Raw genomic sequence first — 23,728 nt, forward strand, 5'->3', positions numbered from 1 at the left:
GTTTCCTTCCCAAACGTCGGAAAGATGCATTTGCTGGTTGGAACACATTACCCTTAGAAAAATGTCACATGTGAAAAAAAAAAACCCACATGTGAATTCAAACCACATGTGTTTTCGGGACACATGTTTTTTTTTTTTTGGCGCATTGCATTCTGACGTCACGTGACAGTTTTTACTTTGGATGTAAAAATTTCAATTTCTAGATGAAGTGGGGGGGGGGGGGGTTTCCCATGTGAACTTTTGTTTTTTCACATACTTTTTTTGTTTTTTTCCCCAATACAATTTTATTTTATTTTACAATTTTATTGAATTTTAATACAATTACACTGAATCCCCATCACCCTTTCCCCCACTCCCTCCCTCCCTCCCTCCCTCCCCCTCAAGCATATAGAACATCACCCCCCACCAACCCCAAACAATCTTTGGGTCTACATTGGAAATAATGCTAATAATAATAATAATAATAAACCAAACTAAATTCAAGCAGCTTACAGGGCATACATAGGACCAAATAGCCATTGGTAAAATGGACTAGTATTAATGTTTTTTCACATTTTCACCTGCCATTAGATATGTCCATATTTGCTTTCACGTGAAAACTTCATTTCACATGCAAAGAGGCAATGCGCAGGTGAAAATGTCAATGGGACATGTCACATGTTCACATTATGAAAACCAACGCGTCCAGAAAGCACATGAAGCCTTGAATCCAAATGTAGGTTTTCACACTTGACTTTTTAAAAGCCAGAAGGTCCAAGCTTCTTCAAACGACGTCTTTAAAGTCTCGGCCTCTCTGTCTCTTGTTCCCTGCTGAAGACTCGGCCCGCTATAAATTTCCCGCCGGTGCGGGACGGTGCCAACGAGCGAGAGTGAATACCGGGGCCGTCGCTAAATAGTTAATCTGCCTAATTGATTCCCACTCGTTAAACGGGAGCTGTGGAGGACAAAAGCGGCGGGGAGTTGCCAGCCCTCTGAACGTGCGCGTTTATGACCCCGTCCACTCTCAGAACAATCTGCTAGGACCATCCGTTCCCACTAAAAACTTCGGCAAATGTCGACCCGGCCAGGTCGGGGGGGGGTTTTGGCTACAGCCCAGATTTAACCCTTTAATGAAAGCAGTGTGAATAGTGCCTATATGACCTAGCGAGCAAAACTGTGGGTGTCAATACGGACCTTGAATAAGCCCTCAGCTTTGCTCAGTGTTTTTCTTGCAAGTCTACTGTGCTCTCAAAGTGCTTGGCATCTTTGTTGGACTATTCCCCACCTAAAGGCATTTGAATAGATTATTTATACAGTGCAGCCTGGATATAAATGGAGATTTATTTGCCGGGTTGGAAACGGCGACGGTGGCCATAATAACGGCTCTATCTCGCGTTCAAACTTCACCGCGGCCTTGTTTATTATGCGTCCGACTGATAGAAGGCCCCTCCTGGTCCTGGCTCCCGGTTCCCCCGAGGTCACAGATTGAAAGAGCAGCTATTTATCTGCTAAAGCAGCCTCGGTAGACCTGCGAGGGAGCCCTTTGATGAGAGGCTCTCGCAGCGCAGGTATGAATAGCGTCAAAAGGGAACACGCCGGTGGAATACCTCGCCTGCTTGAAGTCTTTTTGATATTAAGGTATAGGAGCAGGAGCCCCGGGGCCTTGTTTCTGAGCTTCCTTTGTGTAGATGTATGTCTGAACATCTTTAGGCCTGGGTCTGACTCATCCGCACCGTTTGATCCGTCCCTTGACAGCGCACCGCAAAATGGGTAATAATGAGCGCGGCCATCGCGGGTGCTGAGGACTCCGCGGTGGCTGTGTTGTTAAGCGTATTAGATAGTACAAGCTCGAGATTCGTTTTGCCACCTCAATAATGCTAATCGCCGGCGCATTTACTCACCCCGTCCTTTACACCGTGTCCTCGGTCCAACAACGGAGCAGGGCAACTTTATTGTTCTGCGCAATCGAATTGGTAGGCCTCTCTCTCATGAGAAATGAGCCTGATAAAAGGGATAGCCTGAAAGCTGGACATGGGAAAGGTGATCCAAAGGTCATCTTGCTAATGCCCAGTGGTGGAAGAAGTATTCAGATCTTTGACTTAAGTAAAAGTAGCAATACCACAGTGTAAAAATACTTTGTTACAAGTAAAAGTCCTGCATTCAAAATCTTACTTAAGTCAAAGTACAAAAGTATTAGCATCAAAATGTGCTTAAAGTAGCAAAAGTAAAAGTAGTCATTATGCAGAATGGCCCATTTCAGAATCATATATATCATGTGATTGGACTATAATTATTGATGCATTAATGTGTTCATCACTTTAATGTTGCAGCTGGTAAAGGTGGAGCTAATTTTAATTACTTTATATACTGCTGGGTAGCTTAACCTATAAAAATATATCATAATTTATTAGTTGATTTATAATTTGTATTAATAATCTAAAGCTGCAAAGTAACTAGTAACTAAAGCTGTCAAATAAAGGTAGAGTAGGTAAAGGTAGGTACAATATTTCCCTCTGAAATGTAGTGTGAGTGGAAGTATAAAGTAGCATGAAATGGAAATACTCAAGTAAAGTACAAGTACCTCTAAATTGTACTTAAGTACAGTACTTGAGTTGAGTAAATGCACTTAGTTACATTCCACCACTGCTAAAGCCAGGGATGCAGTTCATGAGCCATTATCTGAATTTAGGCATGGGACGATATGAAAATTTCATGTCACGATTATCCTGGCCAAAATAATTGCGATTCACGATATTATCCCGATAATCGTCAAAATATGCTTAAAACTCTTAAAATGGCACTAAAACATACTGGAATCACTTTACTTTACTTTTTGTTAAGAAACAAATATTTTTATTGCATCATAGGACACATATCCATTTTAGTTCAAATACAAACAAGGACAGATTCAGACTCTCGCCAACACCCAGCAGGTAATCACAATGAGAGAAAAAAATCCATTCATAAAAAGAATCTACCTATCAACCTGATATCCAAGCATTCACATGGTTCAATTAGTTATGTGTTGGAAATGCACAGTAACTGAATGACTTGTTTTGAGGATATTCACGCTCATGTGAGGATATTCACAATTATCCCGATAATGGAAATTCACCAAGATAAAATTATCTTGATTGTTTTTATTGCGATAAAAGATAAAATCTTATATCCTCCCATCCCTAATCTGAATAAATGAAAAAAAACGTGAAAAAACATGGGAAAAATGAAAGTGAATCAATGAGAAGGAAAAACTACAGGAGGCGCAGAAAGAAAAAAGCTCCACCTCCATGTTTCTTTTGGTTGTTGTTAGAGCAGCAAATCCAGCTGTTCGTCAAGTGTGTGCTCCTCACACAATAAAAGAAATCTGTGAAAAGCCAGTTGTCAAGTGTCCAATCTTTTCCTAGTGTGTTGAATCTGAATTAATGGAGAACTGCTGTAAAAACCAGCAAACCAGCAAATTCTATGCCGCAACAGGTAATGAAATGAATGTAATGTAATGAAAAATCCTATGCGATTTCAGAGTTATTGTTGCTAGGTAGTGATGGGACGACACGTTTATCTCACGATACGATTCGATACGCGACATGGGGTTCACAATTCGATACAACCACGATACGATGTAATGAATAAAAGTTCAGCGACAACAAATTGGCTTGCTAGAATGTGTCAACAATTTAAAAAATATCATTACAAAGTTTAAATAATATAATTTTGTTGGAGAGCTTAAGAAATTGTGATGGTCAAGCCGTCTCATTTGTGATTACTACAGCAGAATAAAATGGAGCTAATATCACAATTCATTTTTCTGCCCTACGATATATATTGTCACATTTTTGTATTGCAATACATTGCATTTCGATATATTGTCCCATCCCTGTTGCTAGGTTAAACTTAAAGATGCTACATGTAGAATTTTGTACTTTTCCCATGAACCCCATTGCTTCCTGTAATGAAGAGGATGTTGCTACTTGTCCCCTTCCCTATTTGTTTTGAAGAGGCAGAAGAAGGACAACAGTACGGAAGTGTAATGCATTTAATGAGAAGAAAAAAAAATTGCCCTGTTTTTCTGAATTAACGAGATAATTATCTCAGAATTCTGAGAAAAGTTTTCATGGAAAAAAATAATTCTGCTCTGTTTTTCTGAATTAACGAGATATCTCAAAATCCCAAGAGAAGCTCTCATTCCTACTTGAGAGCTTGATTTCATGGAAGCAAACATGTCCCACCTGTTTAGTTTATCTTGTTAATTCAGAAAAACAGAGCAGAATTTTTTTCTCCCATGAAAACTTCTCAGAATTCTGAAATAAGTATTCGTTAATTCAGAAAAACAGAGCAGAATTTTTTTCTCCCATGAAAACTTTTCTCAGAATTCTGAGATAATTATCTCGCTAATTCAGAAAAACTAGCCCTTGATAACAGCCAATTTGCATTCAGACCCAGACAGCTAACGTCAAGTTGGAACTATGCTGTTAGAATAGTGGAACTGGAATAACAGTGTGCATTGCTTGAAAAGTAAAAACCGTTCCTGTTTTGTGCCATAAAGCACATTTCCTCATTTGTCTCATTTTTTATGCTAATTATACAAACGTCTCAAAATGAATGTAGTAATGAATTATCAATATTAAAATGCTATACGTAGCACCTTCAACCTTCATTTCAGTTGCCCCAGTGGCTCAGCAGGCTAAACTCTCTTCCATCTTGTCTGTTCACTTCTGTGTACCATCTAATCATGTACAAAAGAGCATAAAATAATCTTTAAATCATCCTTCATTTTTAACACAATACACAACAATGGAAAACTGAATCTGTAATGTATCCAGCTGCACCACTTCAATAAACAGTAATGGCGTGCTGACTGGTTTACCACACCCCGTTTGATTATGGTGTGTGTGATGAGACAGGGTATTAAGCTTCTGTGTCCCTCTCTCTGTTTTGCAATGCAGAATGCAGAAGGGAGACAAACACACACACACCCCCCTCCCCCAACGCCCACTCCCCTGTTGTATTTGATCTTGCTCAAAGGAACACCAATGAGTTTTAAGTCTTTAAGAGGAGCTTTGCTAATTAAAAACAGTCCTACTCTGTCAGGCATACAAATGCCCGGGCCTTGAATGGACCGTAGACATGACTATGAGCAGAGCTCTGCCATATTGCTTAACTAGCAGAATCCACTGTCCCGTGACTAAGACACACTGTCAGGAGGACTAATAGTCTTAACACTCAACTGAATCTGATGGGTTTTTCCCAGCAAGCAGATAATGAGCAGAGAAAGGAATCTGCTACAAGGACTCTCGGAGCAGCACTTTAATATGCACGTTTTTTTAAAAGTTTCTCGGCTCGGTCGGGACCGGGAACTCCACAGTGTGTGCGCTGTAAAACGATATGAGCTCGGGATTAGCTGTGGGCTTTAAAATGACAAGCGCCGGGGTTACGGAGCAATGTTGAAAATCTGAATAATAGTATAGGCTATAGCATACAGAGGCAATTATTTGCCGGGCTGCCCAGAGTGACCCGAAGTAAGAATAAACACGGGGCTGCGTGGCGGAGTAGCCATTCATCAGCTTCCATGGCCCTCCAGAGGTTATGGACTAGCTGGGGTGAAGGTTAGTCCATCTACCAGTGTGCATCTAGTTGGCACAACAACCCTCTCCAAATATGTGAGCGGAATATATTTCTCCAAATTTATTCCTGTCTCTTGCAATCATGAAACATCTCGCTCACCCCCCCCCCCCCTCCCCCAGCCCCCGTCTCTCTACCTCTATCAGTCGGTGCTTTTGGGGAGACTCGGTAAACTCCCGTTCTGCCGCGTGTAGTCCGGTTAGACTGCGTCGTGCACGCGGCCAGGAGTGTTGCACTGTGGGTAACGGATCTAATGATGGCTCGTGGCAGTGGCCAAGGCGAAACCAGCTCATTACGGACGGCACGGCGCTCCCAGAGCCACTCAAAAGGAGAGGAGAAGAGACGAGTCCACCGGCAGTAAGATCCCATTTTCCCTCCCTCACCGCTGGGTTCCAGCCTCTGCGTTCAAACTAGAGTTAAACCAATATGAGTTTTTCAAGGCTGAGACTGATATCCTTGGATAGCCAATATTTTGTGTTTAAATTTGACCGTTTTCGTTCCCAATAGACGTATTCAGTGTTTCCCCCAGAATTTGATTCTCGCTTGGCTGGAAAAGCCTCTGAAACAGCATTTAGACCATCATGGGACACTAAAACTCTCCATTAAAAGCCAGACTAATGAAATTCTTTTAGGGTTAGCAGCTAGGGGAATCCTAGGATCACTGCCTGTATATAATGTGTGTATAGTGTATATAATGTGTGTATAATGTATGTAATGTGTAATAACTCATGTATATAATGTGTATTTGTTTTCTGCATTAGTGTGTCAGTAGACTACTGTTTATTGTAAATTTTTGATATTCAGAAACTTGAACTGAAAGCATCTTCGCTTTATGGATTTCTTTGACAAAGGCCTAAGACTTTTGCACAGAACTGTATATATATATAAAAATATATATATATATACTTTTTTATATATATGCATATTTGTACATAGTAGTTAAATGTTTAGGTTTTCCTCTTGTCCTTGTTTTTAACTGTATATTTATTCTGTGTAAGTATATTGAGAGCAACGAAAAACCAGGGTCAAATTCCTTGTATGTGTACATACTTGGCCAATAAAGCTGATTCTGATTCTGATTAAATCAAGAATTAATATCCCCCCCAAAAAGTCAAATGAATAAATAAAATGTGCAAAGAAAATCAACTTTCATGTCAGGTTTTCCAGACTTCATGTAGCTGCGGTCTGGGAGGAACCTGCATCGTATCAGACATGACTGATTTTCAATAAAAGCCCGATATCGGCCCCATATATTGGCAAACTGATATAGGAGTCGAACCCTAGTGCAACTGATACAGATATTGATTCTGATTCTATAGGAATTCAGAGCTGAGGGTCTCTGCATACACAGAGATGTAGATGTGGCAGCAGTCTCGGGATGCTGAGGAAGAGGAGGAGGAGCGCGAAAGGGGTGGGGAGGCATTAGGGTGGCAGTGGGTGGGGGGGGGGGGGGGGGGGTGTCATCATCGCCAGATCTGTTTCCAAAAAAATCAAGATTATCGCTGTGTTTTCTGCAGTAACCCGTCTCAGGGGAACGCCCGTCTAGGCAGGAACCTGACGGCGACACCGCGGGGCTGGGAGTCATTAATCCAGCTCTGGGTGCTGCTGCAGACCGTGGGTGACAGCAGCACTCCGCTTTCCCCTGCACCGCCGCTACACACCAGCGACACAGGAACACACACACACACACACACTGCACCGAGACAAGAAACACACTGCAGCCATTACCGAAACACACCAAAAACAACGCTGAGCAGACACATACGTTCAGGCCACAAAATAGACACTTTCTAGAAGGAGTAGCGGTTTTTCTTTGAATTCTAAACGGAAATAAGTACAGGTTCTTTCCCGAGGCGCATTCGCGGCAATGACGTGTAGCTCTTTCTGAAGAGGATTGTGGGAGTTATGTGAAAATTTGCAGCTATTGGAAGGTGTGAAGGTGTTAAGGTAACTAACCCTTTTGAACAATTGAGCAAGAAATCTCAGCTTGCATTTAGTTGGAGAAACATTAAGAATATCCACCGTTTACAAAGGCAAACATGGAGAGTGATTTCTATCCTGGTAAGGCACATGTATTTTCAAATGTGTTATTTAACCTTGAAAAAGATTAATACAAACTGTTTTGCTGAACAGGTAAATGAGAGACAGCCAGCCAACAGACTTATCGTTTGTGTTGAAGTCATTTATATTTGTGCCAAGGTCTTAGTTTGATCTGCATAATACATTTACAGTTAAATTACTTGTTCAAACCAAACTAACTATATAATGTAAAAATAAGATAAAGCTAAGCATGGCTCTGTTTAATTAAATGTAGCCATAGATATGCTGACCTTAAATTAAGCTACATCAGGTGGCTGTATGGTTATTTGTTTTGCTAACATGTTGTCATTGCATTTCTTTCAGCATCAATGTAAATTCTCACTCTACTCAATGCCCTTGATGGCGATTTCCATGAATATATCAACTGCACGTTTGCAAAAGGTCGGGAGAAGGAGCGATACCTTTGTGCTGAAGCGTCTAGTTTCTCTGGAGGGATTCTTGAGCTGGACTCTGCCCTGTCCTCCCAGTCTGCTGTTGGTCTAGGCTCCAAACCTACTCGTGGATTTGTGAACTGCCATACATGGGACCCAATAGCCAGCACAGATTCATCAGCATGCAAACTTCTCTTGGATATGGATGATGGAGACCTTCCTCCCACTCATGACCAAGGACACAGCTTTAGGAAATGCAGAAGCATCCCTGGACCCAGCCAAGGATGTTGCACAAATGATTGACAACACCAAAATCCTTGGGAGATTGAGGTTGGTTGAGCACTCCTACTTTGATTTTGACGATGACTACCACATGGAGGTAGCTGGAAAGAGGTACCTCTATAGCCCTCCATGTGAAATATCTGGATTTGTGGCTGACTGCTCCCCACCTCGTGGACCTACTCGGGGCTGTCTTGAAACAGTGCATCTTCTCTTTGAGGGATTTGGTGAAGAGCATTTCTATGCTCCTTCATCAGATCTCTCTAGATATGTGGTTGACCGCTCCCCTCAGCTCGGGCCTATTCTGGACCATCTTTACAAATGGGAACCACTAGTTAACAGCATTGATTCTTCCTCTAAGACCTGGAGGCAGGTGAAAAGCACATCTATGCTTCTTCATCAGCTTGTTCTAGATTTGTGGCTGACTGCACTCCGTCCCATGGACATAATCAAGATCATCTTGACGAATGGGAGCCACTGGTCAAACCTAATTCTGAACTGATGCTATTCCTCCAGGACTTGGAGAAGGAGGACAAACAATGCTCTTTTATCGTCAATAGGGAAATGTTCAACTCTTGTGCAAGAATTGAGCCCACTGCTGAAAGCACTGTCAGTGTCCTTCATGAGGGGAAAAATGTCACCACTGCTGGAACTGACATTATTTCCACCACAGAGGGGATTCTCCCCATCTCCCTTGCTGAATCCAGCCTTATACACCTACTTAAGGATGGGTCATCCAACCTCTTTCAGGAGTAGGAGGCTCCAGCCTTCCAGGTTATTTTAGAGGTTAAGGCTCCATCAAGCCCCCATGAGGCCAAGGAGAACCAGACTGATCACCCGCCACCCATCCAGGAGACCGAAGCTGTTAAGGACAAGGTGCAAGCTTGCCTGATGGAGGAGGTCCATGTTCCATTCCCATCCATCCTACCTCAGGAATTCCAGGCTCCAACAAGACTCACCCTGCAAAAGGAGGCTGAGGCTATAACCAGCCTACCTCAGGAGGCTGAAGCTTCATATTCATCTACTCTTCTTCATGTGTGCAAGACTGTTGTTGTTGACATGGCTTCAATGAATTTGCTCCATGAGGCCAAAGACAAGATCTGACCCTGGAAATCACATCTCCACCCCTCTAGGCAGTTGAACCCACAGGACCTGTGCCAAAGGCAGTTCCAGTGCCAAAGGCAGCCTGTCTGTAGAACCAAAGAAGAAGAAGCATAGCTGCTTTCCCTGGCTATTCCGCATATTCAGGAGGAAGAAAAAGAAATCTGCTGATGTAAGTTGCAATTTCACTCTTCATGCTTGTTTTTACGGTCAAATCAATTCGGGTTAACCTAAAATCATATTGTATCCAGCGCTCCAAAATCAATAAATTAAAATGTTACTTCTTATTTCTTCTTAGGCTGACAACATGGCTACAAAGGCAGAGAAGCCACTCCAGCAGAATTGCCAAAAACCAAGGGCTGGAGCAATAGTCCTGCTTGAATGCCCTCTCATGTGCAGTCCACTTCTGAAACCCTGTCAGGTTCCTGTACATTTTGCAGGAAGGAGTATCGTTACAGTATATTTGCACATTTCTTCAAAATATTTAGATTCAAACATTGCATGCTGCTGTTTAAAGATTTATGCTGTGTTAACCTGTATATTTTTGGTGGGTCACAGTGAGTTTACATACTGTCAGTCAGAGATTTATATACCCTGTGTATAGATAAGTGATTCTCAGCCTTTTTCATATCAAGGACCCTAATTTAGTCCACTTTAGGGCCACGGACCTCCATTTGATGAGATTTTGTTTCTCGGACCCAAATCTGAGAACATTTTTATTGTTAGATATGAGTTTGTCCAGAATTTCAAGACTATCTGTATTGCAGGTAGAGAGATAACAATGAAGCTATGAATAAAATAGTCATTCTTCGACATTATCTAATTGTGTTAAATTCTTGTAAATGAAATAACGCTGAAGTTTAACAATTCATCAATTGCTGGGGACCCCTGGAACCCCCTCAGGGACCCCTTGTGGTCCCTGAACCCCACGTTGAGAACCACTGGTATAGATATTTGGTTATATACCAAGTCTCTTGGTTTTAACCCTATCAACTCCCCAACCTAGCCCCCAGGTATAGAGGTATACACGTATAGTGGATTGATGCAGTCTGATAGTGTACAGCTATAGAGGAATGATGTGTCTCATTCCTAACTAACTGACCTGAATATGACTCTTCACTTTGGCAACAGTATTGTGATAAAAAAAAGATTGGATATAATGATTTGGAGGGAATGGCATCAAGCTGAAGACGGTTAACAAGAAGAAGAACACGCTGTTCCAGAGATGGCAAAAAAGGCAAACCGATACGCCTCGACTCGGAGGCTGTGGAGAGCTCCTTGTCTCGCACACTCCTCTGGGCAAACAGATACCCCGGCACACACTGAGCTGGGTCTTTGGGGTGAGCCCTATGGCACTGGAGTCACTGCTCTTGCCATTACCAGCACTGCCGTGTACTGCCAGGGCCTCTGCTCGTGCCAAGCCAGCTGCCGGAATAATGTCCCGGCACATCTCGCGGCCAAATTCCTTCCCCAGCATGTGGACAATGCCAGGGCCACATCCAAGTCTCTTGGCCATAGAGCGCACGAGAGAGAGAGAGAGAGAGAGAGAGAGATAGAGAGAGATGGCTTGATGCACACAGCCAAGCAGATGGAGTAAACTAAGCTGAGAGAAGCCTCATCTAAGAGGCGGAGAAGGGCACGGTCCAACACCAAGTCTAGGGACGACGCCAATCCGCGGGATAACCAAATATTAGTCTTTCCCCTAATGAGAACTCCTTCAAACAGCTCAAAACTCCCGACAAAGGCTCTGGAAGTATTTCACAGCGTCTCACCCGGCATCAGCCTCATCAGGGGCATATCCCAGAATGCAACGCGGAGAGCTCTCCGCGCCCTGGAAAAACAGCGAAAGCCGTAAGAGCCGAACATGAGCTGAGTATCAAACAGCCCCCCGTACGCAGGTTTTCTGCTCTGTAGCGGGCGTTTGTATTCTGCTGTGTGGCTCGACAGGTCCGGAGGTCCTGCTGCTCGGGACCTGAACTCTTTCCAAGGGGTCAGCGTCCCTTCCCCCCCCCCCCCCCCCCCCCAGTCCGACTCGCTCAGCCCCTTATACACCTTCAGGCGGCGGCGATGTTTCCCACCCCTGTACTGCCACTCAGGGAGGTCTCCGCCGAGACGGCATGACTGACAGATTGGAACGGGAACAGGCAGGAAGCCGGGGGAATGTGTAAAGAGACCGAAAACCCATCTCTCAATCTCTCCTCCAAGCCTCGCCGTATTCTGGTTCAGTCATCTGCTTTTCTGTCTCCCCCCCCCACCCCACCCCACCCCACCCCACCCCCTCCTCCTCGCACTCAACCAATACTGTAAGCGGAGGAATAGACTGCACTTCAACAACAGATATCTCTTCGCGAGGAGTGCCGGAGCAAAACAAGACGTGCATTCCATAGGAGATCCCCCAAAAGGGAGCAGAAGGCGGCACAGCCCATAAATAAGAGTCAAAATTATGGATTACTCGCATTGTAGTAGCTTTAAGATAAGAGGAAATTAAACTTTTTGGGATCCCAATGGGGGATTTATGTCGTTGCAGCGGTAAAAGTAATAGGATTCGGAAGTGAAAAGGAAAATTGAATATAGGCATGCATATGGAAATAAGCATATGCTTAAAAAACTGTGAAAATAATAACAACGGTGAAAACAATAAAATAGAATGTAAGTAATATGAATGTATACTGCCAACAATTTCATTACATAGGTAGAATGCAAGAGTGGTAGTATGGGAAAGACTATGCATTATTTACATGTATGGATTGTTATTTACAGACATTACTAACAGTCTTTATTGCTACATGAAATATGGATTATGAAACATAAGGTCTATACATAAACATAAGTAAATATAAGTAGGCTTATTGAAGGTCACACAAGCGTTGCAAAGCACTACACATGTTTCAGCAAGTAAGCCTCCATTGGAGAATTCCCCTATTTAACCGTTCTGCTTCTACCATATAAATGTCATATTCCTCATATTGTATATTCCTCATCCTGCATCCCGATGCCTACCACATGACCCGTACCATATGCCTGAGTGATGCTCAGATAATATGAATCCCGGAATATGTCTGATGTCCGCATGCATCTGCTTGTATCAGGTTTTAAATGATATCTGTCAAAAAAAGGAAATAGCTTTCCATCAGACGGATCCCATTATCCCATTTAAAATGTACCCACAGGTGTAGCAGGCATATGGAAATATGGGGAAACAGAAACGAACGGCGGCGCTGAATACCAACTGCGTTTGCGGAAAGCTCCCCCGCAACAAACAGAACGCGATAACCTTGACGACTGAGAGGTGAGACGGTCTCCCCCTCTCCTCCCTTCCCGACTCGCGACAGAGAGATAAACGCGGGGGGGGGCGGTCGCAGTCGCGCCTGAGTGTTTTTTTGAACCCGTTTCAGTTTTTTTTCGCGAGGCGCACAATGAATCAGACAGCAGCTGAAGCAATTAACAAGGAGAGACATTATGATAATGAGAGCGCGGAGCCTTGTAAGGTCACTCTCATCGCGCGTGTTAAGCCACGACTCGGGGGCAGGGCTTCTCCGCTGCGAGATTAATTGAAGGCGGCGTAAAGGAATGAAGCGGCGAATCAAGTTAGGGAGAGGGGGGAAAAGGCTCGCTTGATGAGGCTTCACGGGAAGTTTATTCACTCCGCTTTTCAAATTTGAGGCGGCAACAAAGATAAACAGGTCGGAGCTGCAATAGCAAGGCTCCGGCTAGTTAGCGGGGTGGGTGTTAACGGACTAGCTTTCTCTGAACATGGCAAGGCGGAGATAAGCAGGGTGAGAGTGAAGCAATATAGATGTTCGATAGGAAAAATGCCATGATAAAATGTTTTAAAGAGCGTAACACTGATAGAAATTGAATGGAAAGATTAAAAAAAGAGCAGAGGACTGTTTTTTATGATAAGCCGACAGAATACTGTAAAGGCTATCAGCGTATTTTGAGGTGCCATCGATTAGTATAAACCAAATGATTCAATATTCACTGTAATATTTCATGGAAAGAAATGCGCATGGTATTTATTATGAGTTTAATAAATGGCACATCCAATGTAGCAGAAATAGCCAGCGCTGATGAGCAATTATTAAACATTTCTACGCTTTCAATCGTTGCGTAATCTGTTGAGAATTGATGGGTGGGACAAACTGACACTGGGATATGCAGCTCTGACAGTAATAAAGTCTTTACCTTTATGCATTTATTTATCCAGGATAGGGTTTGATTTAGTCACTTACAGATAAAATCCACTATAATACTCAGGAACAAGTGGAAAAGCCACTATAGAGCAACACATTCTCATAGTATTTCGACTAGTTTGTTAACCCAGTGATTCTCAACCTTTTTCATATCAAGGACCCCTAATTTAGTCCACATTAGAGCCACGGACCCCCATATAATGAGATTTTGTCTCCTGGACGCAAATCTGAGAATATATTTATCGTTGGATATGATTTTGTCCAGAATTCCATGACTATCTGTATTGTAGGTAGAGAGATAACAGAGAAACTATGATCAAAACAGTCATTCTTCCACATTCTCTAATTGTGTTAACTTCTTATAAATGAAATAATGCTGAAGTTTAACAGTTCATCAATTCCCTGGGGACCCCCTGGAACCCCCTCAGGGACCCCTGGTGGTCCCCGGACCCCACGTTGAGAACCACAACCAGTCAGTGTCATCCACCTCTGATATGATGGATATGATTCAGTTTGATTGATTACATATTTATTGTAGAATTGATCAGTACTAGCCTGGTTGTCTTAACCTGAATTGATTCTGAGACATTTTGATCAGATTCCACACAAGTAGGCAATATATGGGTTTTTTTGTAATTATCATTATCATGAATTTCAACGGAGAGTTTTAGTGTTGCATAGTCTAAATGCTGTTTCAGAGGCAAGAACATAATTCTAAAATGTAAAGATAGCGAAAACTGGCACAAAATATCAGCCATTGGTAGCTTCAGTCTAAAAAAAACAGCGCTATCAGCCCGTATTGGTCGAACCCTAATTTACAGCTATACAGTGGAGAAATAAGGGTGGAGAGAGGGAGAGGCAGCCTCAGAAAGAAAGCGAGAGTCTTTGTACTGCTCACTCAGTGCAATCTGTCATGATCTCCGAGTCCATAAGTTACGGTACATCAGCAGTTCACTACTTAAGCACACAGGCCCGTAAATACAGCACACAAATGAAGCCGTTAATCAAACGTTTACGGAACCTTTCACCATGTCAATATGCATTAGCTGCTGACTGATTGCCATTTGTCTAATTAATCAATCCCCACCTTCAAACTCATATGCCATTAATTCACTGATGAGCGGGGTCACAGCACACTCCTCGCAGACATAAATCTCTCCCCCCCCCCCCCCCCGTCGCTGATCCAAAAATAACCAGCCGGCTCTGCTGGCCTGTAGACTTTCTCCCAGAGACGAACGAAGGAATAAAAGAGAAGAATGTAAACAGATGATGAGAAAGAGCTTGAACTCGCCCCACGAAAAAAAAATAACCGTGCAAGGGATCTGAATGAGCCGCTCTATCTGGATGTAGAACGTTCTCTGATTCCCTATGCACTGTACGTCCAGGTCTACTAGGCTTTCACTTTCTCTTCCTCTTTTTTTGTGTTTTGAAAAGGTCCAGTCATTACACACGGAGTCCATCAAAGGTCTCAAGTGGGAAACACTATTGATTGATCCACAAATCCAACAAAAGGGGCTTAAAATGAGAAACACCCACTCTAGGATATCAACCCAGAACCATGACTAAGCAAGATCTCTTAAAAAAAAAAACACACAGTGAACCGGTTATTCCCCAGAGGTAAGCCACTGCTTTCAATCACCAGCCAACACACTGCTGCTGCTGCTGCTTTCCAACTGGAATCAGACCAGTCGGCTGTACCGGCCTCGCTCGCAACACCTCAACAGTCCTTTTAGGAACGAAGCACACCGGGGGCTCTAATTTCACTTCTGCCTTCCCTTCACCCGCTCTCTGTCTTCTTCTCGTCCCTCGTCTCTCTTTCCTTCCTCTCCTCTCTCCCCTCTTCCAGTACTCTCTTTTCCCTTCCCGCGCGCCGTCTCCGGCGGGTTGATGTTTTGGCAGGGTTCCCAGATAAGAGAGGTGGTAGAAAGGCAACGTTGAGGAGCGGTTATTACAGGCCGTGCGCTCTAATCAGAGAGGGTTCAGATCACAGTGACAGAGGCGCTCCTTATCACAGGCTGGGGCTCAGATCTCGGGGGCGCCCGGGAGGTTGTCGGTTTGACTCCCTCAGGAGGACCGGGGAAAGTTAAGAGAAAGGCACTGCAAATCCACCACCAGTCCTTGACAAGTCCATTGAGTCCACAGCAATGCTTCTTATCTACATCCCAACAACTTAATGTCTGTAAAAACTAATTGGAAGCAACGTGAGCAAAAGTGGATGAGCCCTGCTCAGTGGAAAACTTGAAAGGAAATACATCAAGCTTTTGGGAGATTGCCCTGTTGGTCAATGTAGCCATTAAGTGATGAGAACGTAAGATATCAAAATCGTCCCTGGTTGATCATTGGCTCTGATGCTCTATGCTAACACTTTAGCATACACTATGTTGAGTGATAGGCTCCATGCTAACACTTGAGCGTACACTATGTTGAGTGATAGTAGGCTCCATGCTAACACTTCAGCGTACACTATGTTGAGTGATAGTATGCCCCATGCCAACACTTCAGCGTACACTATGTTGAGTGATAGTATGCCCCATGCTAACACTTTAGCATACACTATGGTGAGTGATATTATGCTCCATGCTAACACTTAGCATACCATGTTGAGTGATAGTAGGTCACTAGCATTATCAAAGTAAGAACCTGACCTTTTGGTAATAAGTTATTAGTGTTTATTTTATTATATGGCCTATAGATTCATAAATTTAAAAAATTAAATGTCAGTAACTCAATGTAGCTAGATTTATTTTTGGAACTATTTCAGGTGAACAACCACATATTCATCCACTGAGCAGTGATTTGTAGCTGTACACGGGTCTCCCATGGAACACCACCTTCTTATTTGATGTCAATTTTACCAATCCTACACAAGAGGAGTCTTTGCACCTGCTAAGAAGACGGTGTAGGAGAAGGTGTGCAGATATCCCTACACATAAACTGCCAGACAGTGGCCTACTATCACTCAACATAGTGTATGCTAAAGTGTTAGCATGGAGCTTACTATCACTCAACATAGTGTATGCTAAAGTGTTAGCATGGAGCTTATCACTCAACATAGTGTATGCTAAAGTGTTAGCATGGAGCACTGGAGCCAACAATGTACCAAGGACACATGAATGATTTTGGTGTCTATATCCTCATCACTTAACTGGTAAGCTGACCAATGAGACAATCTACCAAAAACTTGATGTATTCCTTTAAATAACGCACAGATGAATGACTGCCATGCAGAAACCCCAGCCTTGAACACGTGTTTTGCTGTCCAAGAGTTTGTGACGGCATGACAGTATAGCTGTACTGCAGATTGATTGAGGAATGGATTCATGAATTCATTCATTCATTTTGAACATGCGACTCACGGTCATGAAGCCGTCCAGTAGACCAGAGTCAGGTTTGGGCGGAGCCTGCAGTCGTTCCATGGACCATTTCTCTATGATAGAAGCCACCTGGCTGTTCTCCGTGTTCAGGATCCTGAAGCCCGTCATGTTCACACCACTGTATCGGTAAGGCTCCACATCCAGCGCAAACAGATCCTGGAAGAAGGAAAGTACACCAGAATATGGAGAGAGATAGATTTAGAGTGAGTTATCAACACCTCTGCATCTCAAGATTAATTAGAAAAGCATGATGAAACACTGAGGCACACGAAAACGATTGGCATCAAATGCCAATATGTGATATGAAGGTCAATATGTTTTGGATTGAAGTGGCCAAGAGCTATTTTGTGCCAGTATTAAATTATATTTAAATTATCTTTGAATTTGAATTTTAGTGCCCAAAAATGACAGAAAAATCCAAGTATTCAGTGTTTCTCCCAGAATTGTATTACTGTAATTTGTGTAAAAGCCTCTGAAACAGCATTTAGACCATGGGACACTAAAACTCTCCACTGAAACCCAGAATAATGATAATTGTCATTGTCATCATCATCATCATCATCATCCTCATCCTCATGCATACTTGTGTAGAATCTGATCAAAATGTCTTTTTTAGAATTAATTCAGGTTAAGGGCATCCCACAGACAACCAGTGTAGTATTGATCAATTCTACAATAAATATGTAATCAATCAAATTGCATCATATCAGAGGTGGACCACACTGATTGGAGCATTGTCTGATTTCTACTGAATCAGTGCATACAATATTACACAAAACAGTTAACAAGAGTTAACAGTGGAGACTAAAGTGAAATCTGGCAGAAAATGGCTGCCATATGTGGCCTCAGTGTGGCTGGGTTGTTCACTCTGCTGGGAGAATTAGGCTGTCAGTACTGGACTCTCTCTCTGCCAAACACAACACTGGGAAATGAGGAGACCCCCCCCCCCCCCCCCCCCCCCTCTGTCTGCTCCTACCTCCGCAGCTTTACCCGTGTTTGCATTTCACATTTCATCTCCCTGAAAACACCAGAGGGATATTTAATTATCGCGCATGAAATTGTGCCACACGGAACGGCCGCAAAGAAAAAAAAAAAGTGTACACGTTTGGATCTTTCATTTCAAACCGAGAATGATCCCCTTTTTGCCGTCATGATGAAAAGCACTGACGGTTCAACAACTGAAGAATTCCAATTTTCAAAGGAATTTGATATTCGAAAAAAAAACAAAAAAAAAAAACCACAACAGAGAAATGGACAGGGGACAGGCGGAGCGGAAAGAGAGAGACAGCATTTTGATCCTAACTCGAGTAACGCAACCAGCCTCCTCAAAATGAGAGTGAGATGGGGCTTCAATAAGAATATGATTTGAATAATGTGTGTGACCTGAAACGAGGACCAAGAGCGAGTCAGAGATGATGAGAGAGCTGAGAATAATGGTGATTGGCGTGTGTTTGTCTGTGTGTGTGTATCTGGATGCGTGTAGAAGTGTGTCTTTACCCAGTTTATTGTGCGTAGGGGTGTAAGGGGCTTCATTGTGAGACAGCAGGCGGGCCGAAGGCAATGTCAGTTATACAGCCAAGTAATGTCAGAAGAGCTACAGGATCTGAATGCTGCCTTTCTCCCTCTTTCGGGAGAAAAATGAAAGTTGACACTCTCTTCTCTCTCTCATCTTGCTTTACTCCCCCAGAAGAAATAGTGATGCTGTCACTTTCATGCCATCCAAACATCTATCGGTCTGCGTAGCTGGATGCCAGGTAAAACACTCTCGTCCTACTCTGGCATGCTTGGTTAGTTATTTATTTATTTGATAATATGTTCAGTTTTAGATCCCTGTTTAGCTGACACTATTGTGAAAGACTACTACCAATGTGACTACTACTACTGTGACTACTGCTGCTACTGTTACTGCTACAAGTGCTATTACTACTGCTGCTATTGCTACTACTACTACTGCTACTACCACTACTACTACTACTACTATTACTACTGCTGCTATTACTACTACTACTATTACTACTGCTACTACTACTGCTGCTATTGTTACTACTACTACTGCTATTACCACTACTACTACTAGTACTACTATTACTACTGCTACTACTGCTATTACTACTGCTGCTACCACTACTACTGCTACTACTGCTATTACTACTACTACTACTACTTGTGCTGCTACTACTGCTACTATTACTACTGCTACTACTACTACTACTGCTGCTACTACTACTGCTATTACTACTCCCACTACTATTACTACTGCTACTACTACTAGTACTGCTGCTACTACTGCTACTATTACTACTGCTGCTATTGCTACTACTACTGCTATTACCACTACTACTACTACTAGTGCTACTACTACTACTATTACTACTGCTGCTACCACAACTACTACTACTAGTGCTGCTACTACTGCTACTAGTTCTACTGCTGCTATTGCTACTACTACGACTGCTATTACCACTACTACTACTATTAGTAGTAGTACTACTACTACTACTACTACTACTGCTACTACTACTAGTAGTAGTAGTACTGCTACTACCGCTATGTAGTTGTTATAGCGCTATACATATTTTTGTCCGGTGAGGCAGACAAAAGGTCTTTTAAGTTGTGATTATCTTTGGAGAGGTAAGGCACACTTAATGGTATACTGGTTGACAGTGTCACCAGTGTGAGAGTGACTACTCAATACCAAGAAGTAACGCTGTTTGATTCTGTGTTTCCTTTAGGGGGGTAAAAATATCTTTCTATTTTACTTGATTTGATTCTTTTAATGCAATGCATTTTGCTTGTTCTTTTATATGAATTTTATCTGTTTCACTTTGTCTCGATGCTTTTAATGTTTTATGTAAAGCACTTTGAATTGCCTTGTTGCTGAAATGTGCTATATAAATAAACTTGCCTTGCCTTGCCTTACTACTACTACTAATAATAATAATAACAATAATCCTGCCACTACTGCTGCTACTGCCACTACTCCTGCAAGACATGACATTAAAGGGAAAAAGGAATGGAAAAAAAGGAAATAAATATAAAATGATTAACTGAGAATATGAAGATTAAAGAGCAGCGACGTCTCGTTTTTGTGCATGGCAACAAATCTTCATGTGGAGGATATGGAGCTGTGAGTTTGACCTGATGACAAAGCGACTCTGCAGCACGGCTCCTCTCTACTTACCAGTGTGGTGAAGATATAGTGATAATACTCTGTCATCATCCCCATGGCAAGAGCCTGTGATAGAGAGAGAGAGAGAGAGAGTGAGAGAGACAGAGAGGGAGAAAGAGAGAGACAGACAGAGAGAGAGAGATAGATAGGGAAAGTAAGAGATTTGTAAATGAATAGGGAGCCACAGAAGCATGCACGGAGTTGGAATATACAGTATTTTGTCACTTTTTTATGAGTGCACATATGAATTTGTGTGTGTGTGTGTGTGTGTGTGTGTGTGTGTGTGACTGCCTGTATTACCATGTAATGTGAAGAGGCGTATATTCTGCTACACTGCTGTAGCCACAGGCTCACAGATAAGAACCACATACCCTTCCTCCATTGTGGCTAACTGAACCAACTCCTCTTTTATCACCCCACGGTTCCATCCATCCATCCATCCCTCCATCCCTCCATCCATCCACTACAGCAGTCCCATCGCGCACCAGTAAGTGTAATTAAATAAAGCAAGAGGCGAAAGCTCTCTCTCATCAGCGATATGTTTGGAAATATGGAGCCTAATTCTATAGGTGGGACATATCTGACTCTCTGCCAGAAATATGAAATGATTTTCCCCTGAGTCACAGCCTCATTTACTTGCCATGAGGCTTGAGCCACGCTACACTTTCATTCACACAACCCCGGAATCTCTATTTCTGACTGCTATCGAGTTTTAGTTGAAGCGGCACTTTTTTTTGGCAACTTTTGCAACGTTGGCAGCCCCCCCGATTGGCAGCAACAGACAACTGTTTGAATCCAACAGGACATCAAAATGCGGGAACCCTGTAGGGCGATGTCAGTAAACTGCACGCAACAACTCTCATGTTTCCCAACCCGGGCCGCTCTGTGATGCCTTATACCAAAGGAAAACCCGACGAGACGCGAGAGAGAGGGAAAAGATCTAAGGTGGGCGAGTCCGGCTTTCTCTGGACGGGAGCGCTGACTCACTGCTGTTTAGGACAGTTTAGGACAGTGGTTCTCAACGTGCGGTCCGGGGACCACCAGGGGTCCTTGAGGGGGTTCCAGGGGGTCCACGGCAAATTGATGAATTGTTAAACCTCACCTTTATATCATTTACAAGAAGTTAAGACAGCTACAGAATGTAGACGAATGACTATTTTGATCATTCACTGTTATCTTTGCCTACAATACAGATAGTCATAGAATTCTGGACAAAATCATATCTAACAATAAACATATTCTCAGATTTGGGTCTGAGAGACAAATGGGGGTCCAGGGCCCTAATGTGTACTAACTTAGGGGTCCTTGCTATGAAAAAAGGCTGAGAATCACTGGTTTAGGAGACAGTTTGGGTTTTTTTAACTTCCTGTGTGAAAAAGATTTCCCACCATTGTCCATATCATCACCAGAATTTCAGCTGGACAAAAAGGGGTCAGTCTAAGGCAGTGGTTCTCAACGTGGGGTCCGGGGACCACCAGGGGTCCTTGAGGGCATTCCAGGGGGTCCCCAGCAAATTGATGAATTGTTAAACTTCACTATTTTGTCATTTTAGAATGACTATTTTGATCATAGTTTCACTGTTATCTCTCTACCTAGAGTACAGATAGTCATGGAATTCTATACAAAATCATATCTGACAATAAAAAATATGCTCAGATGTGGGTCCGAGAGACAAAATCTCATCAAATGGGGGTCCGTGGCCCTAATGTGGACTAAATTAGGGGTCCTTGATGTGAAAAAGTTTGAGAACACTGGTCTAAGGCATCTCAATTCATTTGGATGGGGACGCTCTTCTCTGATGCAGCCCCACTTTGTGATTTATCCTGATAAGAAGGGTCTATTTTTTACATAAATCTGGCCTAGTGCAGCTTTAATATGAGTCAGACGTTTTGTCATCTGTCTGCTATATTGCCACCCAGCCTGCCAAGCGTCTAAGTTTGCTAACAGAAACACGGATTTGTCATTACACCATTACCTAGGCAATCTGTCTCGAAAAGAACGCGTCTTAAAGCAGAATTCCCTTGTTCTGTATTATTTTATTATCACCCAGTGTGTGTTGGCCGCGTGCCACCCTATTTCAGCTGTAGGGTGCCGGGGGTGTCGGAGTCCTGTCTGCCGCGCCGAGGCTCGCTAAGCCAATATGAATCACAGATTAGGATTGTGTGGGGAAATGGAGAGGGTGATTAAACGGGGGGGGGGGGGGTTAATGGCTGCCGGTATCAGGTGGGAACCCGGAGAAAGCCTCCGGCCTATTATCATTAAGCGTTCCTTCTGAGGATCAACCCACTCAGCGATGACTCAGATGTTGCCATAACCCGCAACCCCGCGATAAAGTTACGCATAATGGATGAGTGCAGATAACACCGCGTTATCTGTATCCCCCATTTTCCAATGTCACCTATGGGCAGTGGAGATGGAGAGATAGAGTAACATTTCCGGTGTAGTAATTTAACAATAGCTCATGGAGTATTAGGGCCATTGTAGGTGAATTTTTTTTTTTTTTTTTTTTTTTTTACTGCAGTCAGGGGGAGGGGGGTAAAACGCAGTCAGAAATTGTGTGAGATAAAATTTCTGAGATTAAAGCCAGAAGTTTACAAGAAAAAAAAAACGGAATTTCTGAGATTAAAGTCAGAAATTTACAAGAAAAAACAAACAAATTCTGAGATTAAAACCAGAAATTTGCGAGAAAAAAACCACTCAGAATTTCCGTGATTAAAGTTAGAAATTTACAAGAAAAACAACAAATATTTCTAAGATTAAAGTCAGAAATGTACGAGACAAAACAAGAAAATTCTGAGATTAAAACCAGAAATTTGCGAGAAAAAAAACACTCAGATTACTTTGATTAAAGTCAGAAATTTGAGAGAAAAACAACAAATATTTCTGAGATTAAAGTCAAATGAAGAATGTCTAAATCATAGCCTCATTGATATGTGGCATTCATGTTCAGTGGTGTCTGTGGTGTGGAGATGACTTGAGTGTTTCACTTGGTTGATCCTACCTTGCAAAGTGAAGGAACATGGTTCATTGCTAAAAATATGATTTGTATTGTCTGACTTTAATCTCAGAAATTCTGTTCTTTTCTCGCAAATTTCTGACTTTAATCTCAGAAATTCCGTTATTTTTCTCGGAATATTATCCCCCTCCTCCCTCTGTGGTTAAAAATAAATAAATAAATAAATAAACCTACAATGGCCCTAATATGCTGTCGTCTAAAGCAAATATTCTATTAAAACTATTAAAAGTGGTCACATTTTCATCTTGGCAAGGGAGTAACAGTACAAAAAGACAGAGATAATCCCCTGTGTCTCTGTTTTGGGGGTGGGGGGGTCGTCTCGGAGCTGATGAAGAGCGTCTGCCAACGGGATGAGAGGTAGTTAGACTCTGTAACGGAGTGGTGTGTCATGTAAATGAGAATATCAGAGCGGGACAGTTGAGTCTTTCATTACCTCCCATTAGCGGGGTTTCTCTCTGACATTACTAATGATAGGAGTCCTTGACCTTCCCCGGCAATCCGCCGCTCGGGCATTGATTAAAAACCCT

The 23,728-nt window shown here is 42.7% G+C and overlaps 1 protein-coding gene across 1 annotated transcript in view; it reads right to left on the reverse strand.

Moving 5' to 3' along the window:
• Positions 1-11,217: 11,217 nt before the first annotated feature.
• Positions 11,218-23,728, reverse strand: part of LOC139660676 (glutamate receptor ionotropic, kainate 2-like) — a 96,201-nt gene continuing 83,690 nt past the window's right edge. Inside the window, exons 5-7 of the mRNA XM_071538880.1 lie at positions 20,198-20,251; positions 16,999-17,172; positions 11,218-11,280 (exon numbers count right to left, since the gene is read on the reverse strand). Coding sequence (XP_071394981.1) covers positions 11,218-11,280; positions 16,999-17,172; positions 20,198-20,251 — 291 coding nt within the window. The remainder of the gene's footprint in view (positions 11,281-16,998; positions 17,173-20,197; positions 20,252-23,728) is intronic.

The sequence above is a fragment of the Centroberyx affinis genome, unplaced genomic scaffold (genome assembly GCF_046629955.1).
Source record: "Centroberyx affinis isolate AG114_WGS23_722 - 3 ecotype Tasmania unplaced genomic scaffold, CSIRO-AGI_Caff_v1 ptg003359l_1, whole genome shotgun sequence".
Classification (NCBI taxonomy): domain Eukaryota; kingdom Metazoa; phylum Chordata; class Actinopteri; order Beryciformes; family Berycidae; genus Centroberyx; species Centroberyx affinis.